At 23.5% G+C, this 11,358-nt stretch overlaps 2 protein-coding genes across 2 annotated transcripts; one reads left to right on the forward strand and one right to left on the reverse strand.

The window, feature by feature from the left end:
- Positions 1–669: 669 nt before the first annotated feature.
- On the forward strand, positions 670–2,947 carry LOC112603633 (60S ribosomal protein L28). Its single transcript, XM_025352316.1, has 5 exons — positions 670–779; positions 978–1,074; positions 1,154–1,282; positions 2,653–2,766; positions 2,826–2,947. Exons 2-5 carry the CDS (start codon positions 988–990, stop codon positions 2,919–2,921), a joined length of 426 nt encoding a protein of 141 aa, XP_025208101.1. The 5' UTR covers positions 670–779; positions 978–987; the 3' UTR covers positions 2,922–2,947.
- On the reverse strand, positions 2,923–11,273 carry LOC112603625 (intraflagellar transport protein 122 homolog). Its single transcript, XM_025352304.1, has 25 exons — positions 11,063–11,273; positions 10,629–10,738; positions 10,337–10,457; positions 9,997–10,281; positions 9,858–9,933; positions 9,606–9,797; positions 9,000–9,088; positions 8,643–8,751; positions 8,421–8,564; positions 8,219–8,356; positions 7,994–8,158; positions 7,436–7,555; positions 7,250–7,368; positions 7,029–7,182; positions 6,142–6,303; positions 5,897–6,063; positions 5,379–5,659; positions 5,172–5,316; positions 5,006–5,099; positions 4,262–4,362; positions 4,031–4,139; positions 3,810–3,969; positions 3,371–3,570; positions 3,131–3,295; positions 2,923–3,074 (listed from the first exon to the last, which is right to left on the reverse strand). The coding sequence occupies exons 1-25, from the start codon at positions 11,119–11,121 to the stop codon at positions 2,997–2,999; spliced, it is 3,543 nt and encodes a 1,180-aa protein (XP_025208089.1). The 5' UTR covers positions 11,122–11,273; the 3' UTR covers positions 2,923–2,996.
- Between the last annotated feature and the right edge of the window lie 85 nt (positions 11,274–11,358).

Below are 11,358 nucleotides of genomic sequence, written 5' to 3' on the forward strand. Positions count from 1 at the left end.
AAAATACATGAATAACGATAAATAAATGAAATCATTGATTGATAATATTACCAATACCAAAATAAAAAATAGAAATAAGTTCTAAAATATTCTAATTGATAAGCAATGAACACCCATAACTAGAACTAAAAGCTATACCAGCTCATGTATAGGTGTTTGCATAAAAAAAAAAAGGGAGTACTTTTTTTTGGAATACCTTTTCTAAAAGTTTCAATATTAAAAATTTAATATTTTAATAGACTTTTTCATAACTATTAATAGAAATTATTATTCAAGCTTCTGCGTTAATAATAATTAAACTGCTTTAAATGTTATTATTAATTGTTTTGTATTAAATGATTAAATGATAATATCTCATCATGACCATTGACCACCTACAATTGTAGATTGCTATGTCCTTAAAAGATATTAATATCTTATCTGGATAAAGATATATTTTAAATTTTTCAAGAACTACGATCAGTAAGACAATAAGACAACATCTCTTAAGCGTCAATACTCAATTATGATTTGTGAGTTTGTGACTGTGGTTAAGCTATCTTACTCTGTGCTATATTCCGTAATCAGGATTTACATTTAATTAAACCAGTTGTACCAATACATTTGTGATTTGACAAACATTCTTATTTTAGGTCTAAGAATTGGTTGCATTGTTTGATCATTGTTTTGAGGTTACTTTTGAGTAGGATTGACATTTGTTAAAATTTCATTTTGAGTCAATCTTAAGTTTCGTAGTTTGTACTTCAAATTTTTTAATCATCTTCAAATTCGGACAATATGTAAGTAAATTTAATTTTTATTGTTATAAAGTTAAGCACTATTGTGTTTCCACATTTATTTATATTAAAAAATATATTTTTTCCTTGTCTTTGTATTTGATATAATATATTGGATTATTTTTTTGGAACCATGTGTCAAATTGTTTACTTATTTTTATTTAATGAAAACTGTACGTGTCATTTTATTTTTCCTTTTAGACATTTCACGATGTCGGCCGATCTTAGCTGGATGATCATCAGGAACAGTAATGCGTTTTTGTCGAAAAAAACTAACATTAAGAAACCATTCAGTAAAGTAAGTTAAAATTTAATTATTTAAATCTAATATATTTTTTTACTATAAGATATGACATAACTTAATATATTATTTTTAGGAACCAATGAATTTGACAAACTTGGCCTCAAAACGCTACAATGGTCTTGTACATGATAACAGTATTGGTGTGGAATCTGCTCCTAATAACAAGGGTTTCACTGTCATTACTAAAAAGCGCAAGTTGGCTGTAAGTATTAATTTTAATGATTATACGTTGTTATGTTATTAATAAATTTGGTAATTATGCCTTATATTATTTCAAGTAAAATTGGCAATATTACATTCCAATAATTATTAGTTGATATTATTACAAATTAGAGATTTTAGGTTTGTTTTGTCGTCATTTGAAAAGTTAAATTTCTCAAGTAGTTATTGATGCTAACACATAATATGCCTTTTGATAACAACTATATTTCATTGTTATGTTCCATGCTTAATACAAGTTAGAATTGTGATTATATACCACCATAATATTTTGATGTATATAAAAAAAAAATTTTTTTTAGGCATTGTTCAATTGTTAATTTTTTTATTTTTATTATTGTTATTTTTTTTAAAATAAACAATATATAATACCAACAATTAAATGATGAATAATGCTTCACCAACTCTGAAATAAATTGAAGTTAATATATTTTGAATCTGATAAATTGTTGGTATAGTTAAATACATTTTTTTTTATGCTATAATAAATTATCACTTTCCCCTGTTGACGTCGACTATGTACTTTGGAATATGTTCCCAACTTTAGTTCTTGAAAAACTAAATGATTAAGTAAAAATGATAAATGTACTATATATCTAGTGTATGGTCTGTTAGATTCAAATTGTAAAAAAAAACAAAAAAATATTATTAATAGCCAAGCTAAACAAATTTATATTTTACTTCTCGTGAGTGAGGCAAGTAATATGAGTTACCAAGAATATTATAGAAACATGAGTGATCATTTTTTTTTTTTTTTTTACTACCTTTAGTAATGATTATGTTTAAAAAAATCTTTGTTAAACATTTATTATTTCATCATATTTAGTTATTAAGTTTTAATTAAATCATCCTTTATATCATTGTTGCTAATCTGTTAATTAAGTTATACACTTATTTATAAATCTATAATAGTTAGTTAGTTGTCAGTTAATAATCTTAGTTGTTTATAAGTGATATGTGTTTAATTGTTATGCATTTATATTAATGATTAAAAGATTAGCATAGACCCTAATAAATGAATGTTCCTTCACTACCTTTGATATTTTTTTAAATAAATAACTGTATAAATGATGGGTATTTAGTATTTATTATACCTAATTATATTTATGCAATCAAACTGTATGTTAAGAAACTGTGTAAAATCGAATTGCTTTTGTTATTATGTTATGTGGATTAGAGTTTCTGTGGAATGTACAATCTTACCAAACATTATTGAATTTATATTTAATAATTTAAGATGACTAAATTGATTTAAAAATTTTATCAAATCCCATGTTTTTGATTATTACTCTTAGCTAAATGTTTATTTTTTTGGACAATACATAATTAGTTTTCAATTTATTTTTCTTTTAGAATAAACCAGGAAAGTCTCTTGTCAAAGTAAACTTTACTAGTGGTCCAAGGAGATCATTGTTCAAGTTGCGAAAATATTTGCTTGGAAACAATTATAGAAAAGACCTTATTCAAGTACTATAATTTCATGGAAGATAAATAATTAACAAATTAATTTATGATTGATTTTTTAGGCTTCTTTAAGGAGGGCTAGTGCCATTTTGGAATCGCAAAAACGAGCTACATTGACCCTTAAGAAGTTGGGTAAAAGCAAGAAACCTGATGCTTAAATATTTTTAAAATATATATATATTTTTTTTTTTATCTTAAAATGTACAATTTTTTTTCTTCATATTCTCATTTTCTTATCCTGTTTTTGTTCTGCAAAATGGACAATGGCCTAGTCTTAAGATTTCAACTTCATATTCATCTGAATGAAACATCTGAAAATTATTATTACCAATCATTTTTTATGTTATAAATAATCAATATAATATACCTTAAAGCAATTTTGACAGTTTGAAACAGAAAATCCAGGTAATACATTTCTGTAATACTTAAATTTTAAAGGTTTTGGCCATTTACAAACAATAATACTAGTAGTGCTCATTGATTGCAATATATTTTTGTTGACTTTTATGGGTTGATATGCATTTCCTTTATTCTAGGTAAAAAAAAAAAAAAGAAATAAATATTTAATAGAATAACTTGATCAACTATAACATTGTAGTATTTTTACCTCAAAGTTCATTAGTTTGAATGTGAATGGATCAACTAATTGATCTTTAATTTCTTCATCTAAAATTAATTTGTTCACATTATGAGATTTATCTTCAGACTCATTCGTTTTACTTTCATTATAAGAATTCTGTATTAATTTTAATGCGTCAGTGTCTGATATATTATCTTCTAATTGAAATTCAATTAATGGTAAAATTTCTAACAAATCACATAAAAAATCAAATTATTTGTTTTGTATTTCTGATATAGGTTACTTATTATGACTGCTAGTTTCAACTAAACAACTATTATACCTTAAAATTATTTAAGTTGACCTAGTTAAAAGTCTAAAAAACTAATTTTTCACACATTATTTAAAATTAAATAATAAATTGAAAATTAAGTCTCTTGATAAGAAATAATTAAGGTAAAAAAATCCATCATATTATGTTACAAACCAAATTTTATGTAAGAAAATATAAACTTATGGTTGCAAGTGATACATGTTTGAACAACTGGAGAATTATAAGTCAAACAATGATAACACATCGATAAGAGATCTTCATTGTCATGAAATGGTTTTGCACGAATACTCAATGTAGCAAGATCTACATAGTCCTTAAGAATATAATACAAAAAATATTAAAACTTTATACTTGTCATTAAAATAATTTAATACTTGATATTCAGGAGGAATCCTTAGTTGTTGTAATTTAGTTAAAATTTGTCTTGCTAACTTAAATGCTCTCATAGTAAGGGCTTGTTTTGATAATGAATATAATATTGCACTAAAAAAATTAACAATTCTATTAAAAAGGTAATAACTAATTTATAAGTGATATTTTTTAAATTTACTACTTGAGCAATACATAACCAAATATTGTTTTATTACTATAATTAAATAACTTACAATTTTGAAACTCCTTTAAGATGAATATTTTTTGTCTCATTCATTAGAAATCGTGATATATTAAATAAAGTTTCTGGTTGATATGACATAAAAGGATCCTCCTATAAAATATAAAGTGCAGAAAATGTGAGATCATGTTTGTATTCTAAATTATTTTATAGTCCAGGGATGTATGCAAGGTAGTATTTTGGTAGTTTTATAATTTTATATATTTTTCTTGTATATGTGACTATTTGATACTGTAGTATAATTACATTAAAATCTGTTTTAAAATTTTAAATAAAATGACTAGGCAGTTTTAAGATTTGAATTATTTTATAAGCAATATTGCACAAACATAATAAATATACTTATTATTTAAAGCAAAAAAATCAATGGATTTTTCTTTAATAAAAGGCACATGGTGAAATGTAGGTATTATAATTAATTAGTTATTACAATAGGACCTATTGTTATACCTATTGAATAGGTTATAGCTAACATTATGACTTACCTAATGTAATACCATAAGCAACTAACAGTTAATACTTGTCATTTTAATTTCATAATTGTATTCTAATACAAGAGGACTACATATATAATTTATAATGATATATAATTATTCTAATATATATAAATTTAAAACTTTTTTTAATATTAATTTTTATTACTAACACTAGTTTTTTATAAAACGATTCATGAGAAATGGTATGAATAAAAGTATAAGTACTTAAAAATAAATAGAGCAAAATGATTTATACAAACCATATAACGATGAATAGCATTGTACGCATAATATATTGAAGCATACTTGTCATATAGATTGCATTGATTTATCATTTTATTAGAGTTATCATCACTGAAAAAAAAACTTTTTGCTAAACATAGTCTATTAATTTAATAATTTATCAAAATAAAGTATAGTATTTACCTATTAGAAGCTATATTTAAATATTGTCTACTTAATAGCCAATAATAATGACCAGCATCTTGAAAACGTTGTTCGTCAACAGCATTTTCGGTTAACATCTGTAATACCTGAAATGCACGTTCTGGTTGACCCCCTTTAAGAAAAGCTAAAAAACAAAAGAATAAAATACAATGGAAATACATTAGCATTAGACTATAAACTGAATACCTTTCTGCGCTTCAACAAATTTATCATTTTCTGCCAGCCATTCAGCATAAGGTAAATATACTAGGGGGGCAAACATAGGATTTTTTTCTACTAAGGCAAAAGCTTGATCCCAGTTATGTGCCTCTACATGCAAAGATACCATGTCAGGCCCCATATCTTTGCCTAATTTAAAATATATTTCAACAGCACTTTCTGTATCACCTAGTTTACGAAGTTCATCACCAATTCTACTTAGAACTACTTCTTCAGCTTTGTCAGTGTGACGTCCAAGTTCTAATAACCTATGAAAATGTAGAATATGTTAAATAGTTCAATAATATAAAATACTATGAGTTTCCCATATTATTCTCATAATATATTATTATCAATAATAACTATAAAATCTTTGAAAATTCAAACTTCAGTTTCTTCAGATTTCCTATCCTCTAAATACTAGAGATAAATCTATTATTGAGTTTATTTTGTAATTTATTCACTTAATATAGAATATAATCAATGAACAATAAATTCAAAATTACATGTGTGTCCAACAATTATGAACCATAATATCAATAGCGCGGTTAAATTCTTTAGCTGAAATATATAGTTCTGCTGCTACTTTATGTTCATCAATACTCATAGCCCATTCAGCACGTTTAATAAGTAATTCTTTATTTTCACCAGCAGTATTTGATCCAATAAATTCCTAAGAACCAGTTAATTAATTTATTACGTATCACTGAATTTTTATTTTAATATAAATAAAAAAATAAATATAAAATACTTGTGCCAAATCAAACATTCTTAAATCAGTAAACAGGGTGAAAGCTTTATGTTCAAAACCCCATTTTTGATAAATTCTAGCAGCTTCTTTGAACTTTCCTTCATAGGCGAGTACGTCAGCTAGTAGACAGTGTTTATCTTTATCATTGTGTGATCCTTTTTCCTTTAAAATATTTTAAATTGTATTCATATAACTGTTTAATATAGTTTATACAAATTATATTCTTAAAATGTTGTCAGGATTATTTATTTCACCTTTTTCACAAAAATATGTCTGTATTATGATTTAAGCTTTAATTAAACCTTAAGTAGTTTTTTTTTTACAAAAATTTTAATTTCCAAATAATTTATGTACAATTTGAAACATTTTAAAGTGAAGTTAAATTATAGATTATTTATTTTTAATATTAATGCTAAAAACACAAAATTTGATTTGTTAATTATACATTTGTCATATATGCAAATCATAGTAAGAGTATAAATACTGTGCTAATAACATACATTTATTATAATTATATTTTTAGATTTAATGATTTGAAGTATAATAGTATAAATAATTAATATTTTTATAAATCTATGAGCTAATTATTTAATAAACAATTTTAAAAGGTCTCTTCTTTGAAATTAATTTGTCTTATCCAGAAGCAGATAAATAAAAACTATTAGTTAAAAATTCAATATATATGTATATATATATAAATACATAGTAAAGCTACAGATGATTAGATTAAAAATATAGTTTGTTGTTTAAATATCCAAAATTTAAAGTGTTAAAACTAACAAACACATTTCAAATGATACTAATAAAAAAAAAAAACAAAAAAAAGCTTATATTCTAATTAGAATTTATAATAAATATATATTTAAAAATATGTATTACAAACTCACTTCGTACAACATGATTAGCTCTAAGTATTTTAGTTCTTTGATATTAGCAAAAGCTTTCTTGGCAATTAAGAATTCAAAATTTTCTAAGGCTTCTCGAGCTAATATTTTCCAATCAGTATCAGTGACATTAAGACAGGCAATTTGATACGCTTTGCTGAAAATAAATAAATAATAAATAAATAAAATTTTGATTATACATAATATAAATAATTTTTACATACCTAAAATATTTTTTCTCTAAACATTGATATAATGGAACTGATAATGCCACTTCAATAACAGATACAATAGAATCATTTAGAGAAAATATTTTAGAGCCCCACATCCCTATTACATGTCCCTAAATTATTAAAGAATTTTATTATATTATTTAAATGTGTTTAACATTAATTAAATTATTTTATTACTATGATACGTTGTTGATGAGCAGGAAATTCATTAACTTTGATATTAAATATATGTTTACCCGAAAAACAAGCCATGTCAGAAAATTTTGAATTCCAAACCACACTAGTAATATCAGATTCCTAAATCACATAACATGTAATATTAAGTTACAAAATTATAAATTAGTAGTGTTGGGCAACAATATAGTTTAAAATATCAATATCATTCAAAATGTACCAATATTGTATCGCGATATCGAAATCCCTTTTTTTTGTTTTTATTTAACCAAATTTACATCAAATTAAAGAATTTAACTCATTCACTTTATTAATTCTATATTTTAGTATATAGATTTTATTGATACACAACATTGTACATATTTGTATCATAATACAATTAAATTTATTATAGTTTAAATAGTAGTAGAACCTCCTAGTAAAATTTGATTCTAGAAAAATAATATAATAATAAAATTTTTGCTAAATCATAATATATTGGTAAATTATTAATCAATATCAATATTAAATATTTTCCACAATATCAATGTCGTTTCCCAATATTAAAATTAGTAAATTTACTTGAAAAAGAAGATTTTTTGATTTCATATCAAAAAATGAACATTTGTTTTCGTCATCAACAATAGCCGCCTTGTCCATTGATATATTTACATCAAAACAACGAACACTTTTATTAACATTAAATAATTGCTGTACTACTAAACTATTTACATGTAACATCAAAACCTATAAATATTATAAATTTAGTACTAATTGATTTAATAAAAAAGCTAGAATTAAAAATACTTGTCCATTATGTAATCCAACTAAAATTTGTTCTTTGCCTAGAGAACCTCCAATAACTTTTAAGTACTTCACAACAGAATTCATGGTCCATTCACGTTCGTATATACCAGCTAGTGATAAACATTGAAGTCTTGTTTCCTAAAAATGTAAATAGGAACAAATTCATATTTTATACTTTTAAAATGCATTTTAATCGCCTTACTTGACACAAAACTAAATTATTAGAACAAACTACTAGTAGATTACAAATAGCATTTTCAGCCATTTTTTCTTTAATTTTATAATGCATTTCAGACGCTTGATTTAAAGATGATTCATATACTACAATTTTAGATGGTAATTGAACCTAAATAAGATTTAAGTTAAAAGAATGCGTACTCAAAACATATTAAATGATTTTTAAATATAATACAGTTTGACTTACAGCCAATCGATCTTTATAAATTGCAATTTTTTTAACCAAATCTCTGCATTTTATTCGTACTTTTTTGTTAGAAACTAAATCTTGAATGACAACATCTGTCATATTTTCTCTAATGAATAATAACAAAAAATTTTGATTAATAATAACAAAATGCATGGGTACATTTAAACTAATTAAAAGCTTTAATTTGTTAGTCAGTGAAAATCCATCAATTAATGAAATTATTAATAGTGCCATTTATTTAAACAATAATAAGTGATTTCAAATGCATCAAGGTAATTAATTTAAGAACTTGTGTACCATAACCTTAAAAATGTATTTTGTGTAATTGTGAAGTTACAACTGTAACTTTAGTACCTGTATGCATATTTTTCTTGATAAAGTCCATGTATTATACTGAACTCGATTTTGTAATAAGCTAATGTTCCATCTTGACAACCTAACGCCTATTAATATAGATATATATAACTTATATTTAAATATTAATACTAAATACAACATAACAACTACATTTTGAAAATAACACAAATAAAAATAATTTGGAAATTGTTAACGTTTTAAAATTCTGGCAAAAAATATTAATGCAAAGAAGCAAATGTATATTTTAAGAATTAATCAAAAGTTATCTTTTCTATCATTAAATTGATATATTAAATATAAACAAAATACATAAAATGGGTATGAAACAAATATTGTGTCTTAGATTTGGATACAAACAAATTTTGTATTTTTATTTAAAATTTAAACCATTTATTCAGTAAATAATTTTGTAAATCCTGTTTAAAAGAAAATTTTTTAACTAATGAGAGGTTATAAAAAACGTTTCAATATGGTCAAGAATGTTTTAGTTATTTAATTAAATCTTAAAAATGCATTACAAACTCTTGTTTATATCACTTTCTATTTTAAATAAAAATCATAAAATACCAAGTTCAAATATATTGTTTATTTAAAAAAACTCACTAGAAATTTTGAATATGGATGCACAGAAGATGCCCAAATCCAACTGTGCATATCTTCAAATTCGCTCAATTTTATTCCTTCAATAGAAAATATACCACATTTTCCTTTACAACCACCAATAAATAAATAGGAATCATTACACATGGTTTTAATTGTTAAAGCTTCTAAGTGTATATTTTTATTCTTTAAAATCTATAACAATATTTTAGATGTTTTTAGTTGTTTACCAAGTGAGAACTGTTTAATAATTACCTCAGAACCATTTTTGTTATAAAATGATAATTTTTGTCCCCAATCAGTAATGCATAAAATATCATCTTCATTATATCTATAAGATGCAAAAATATAATAAATACATATTTGATGTAAAATTATTTATTTTAATAAGTACCTAGATGATAACCATGTAATTGCCCAAACTGATTGTCCATCAGATAATTCAATATTTGCAACTTCTTCTCCACTTCGATTACGTAAGGAAATACTTCCATTATCATACCCAAGGGCTAATGATTGACCATCTGATGACCAGGCACAAGTGTTTATTTTAAACAAGATTTTATATTTTTGAACTGATTTTTGTTCTAAGGAGTATAAGCCAAATTCCATAGAACTGCAACTTGCTAAGTGATGAGTAATTGCATTAAAATCCATACACTGAACTGTGTCATTATGGCTGAAAAAAATATAAAAAATTAATAACCATTAAAAAATTTTTTTTTTTAAATTACTTGTATTTTCCCACTGGTTCAAATTTAGATGACCAAAGAATAACTGTTTTATCTACTGAGCCTGAAGCAAATAGTTTTCCATTTTTAGCATTTGTTAAACAAATAACATTTTCTTTGTGTCCTAAAAGAAAAAATATATGTTTTATTAGTGTAAATAATACATTTTAGTTTGTAGTTTAATTTTATTTAATCTATAATTTTAAATTTTGCAAACTTTGTATTAAAATGAAAAAAAATATTAATAACTTTGATACTAAATATAAGACCAATAGTAGTGGGATACATATTTCACCTTTTAAAGTATGTAGAAGATGTCCATCAATAGATCGATAAATAATAACATCATGACCTGCTGTTGCAAGTAATTGGGAACCATCAACACTGAAGCAAATACTGTAAATACTATAATGTATAAAATAAATCATTAGCAGTACTTTGTATGAAACAAAAACATAGATATTTTATTTCTAAAATTAATAGAGTTATAAATTAGAAGAATTAGATATTTATTTAAAAACTGCAATATATATATATATATATATATAGAAAAATATAGACTTAAGAGGAAGTAATCATTAGTTATAGTGGAATAAAGAATATTTTTATAACTATTATTTAATTTTAAACAATAATTAAAAAAACACTAAATCAAAGTTGACTTTCAATTGTAATAACAAACTAATTACCAACTAATATTTATGTTAATAAAGGAGGAAAAAATATTACCATTGTTGAATTTTATCTTTATCTTGTATTTTATGAAGCCAAACAGGAATACAATGCATCCTTAACTAACTATAAATTTTAGAACTTTAAAATAATTATTAAAAGTAACAAAACTAATTTGATAAAAAAGAACAACACAGACGTATAAGTGTATCTAACATGTCCTATGTAAATGTATGTTAAAAAATATTATTTATAAGAATGAATCCTTATACATGACACTATTACAACTGAATGTTTACTGTTTAGTAAATTAATTTAGAAAACATTTTTATAATTTAAATTTTAAAAAACTG

The sequence above is a fragment of the Melanaphis sacchari genome, unplaced genomic scaffold (assembly GCF_002803265.2).
Source record: "Melanaphis sacchari strain LSU unplaced genomic scaffold, SCAv2.0 Contig0_pilon_pilon, whole genome shotgun sequence".
NCBI classification, from domain to species: domain Eukaryota; kingdom Metazoa; phylum Arthropoda; class Insecta; order Hemiptera; family Aphididae; genus Melanaphis; species Melanaphis sacchari.

Bases quoted from the DNA above. Each gene is read 5' to 3' on its own strand.
- LOC112603633 (XM_025352316.1), top strand. From the start codon at position 988: ATGTCGGCCGATCTTAGCTGGATGATCATCAGGAACAGTAATGCGTTT. The intron at 1,075-1,153 runs GTAAGTTAAAAT...TATTATTTTTAG, and splicing joins TTAAGAAACCATTCAGTAAA to GAACCAATGAATTTGACAAA. The intron at 2,767-2,825 runs GTACTATAATTT...TTGATTTTTTAG, and splicing joins ATAGAAAAGACCTTATTCAA to GCTTCTTTAAGGAGGGCTAG.
- LOC112603625 (XM_025352304.1), bottom strand. From the start codon at position 11,121: ATGCATTGTATTCCTGTTTGGCTTCATAAAATACAAGATAAAGATAAA. The intron at 4,140-4,261 runs GTAAGTTATTTA...TAATTTTTTTAG, and splicing joins CTTAAAGGAGTTTCAAAATT to TGCAATATTATATTCATTAT. The intron at 3,970-4,030 runs GTATTAAATTAT...TATATTCTTAAG, and splicing joins GGATTCCTCCTGAATATCAA to GACTATGTAGATCTTGCTAC.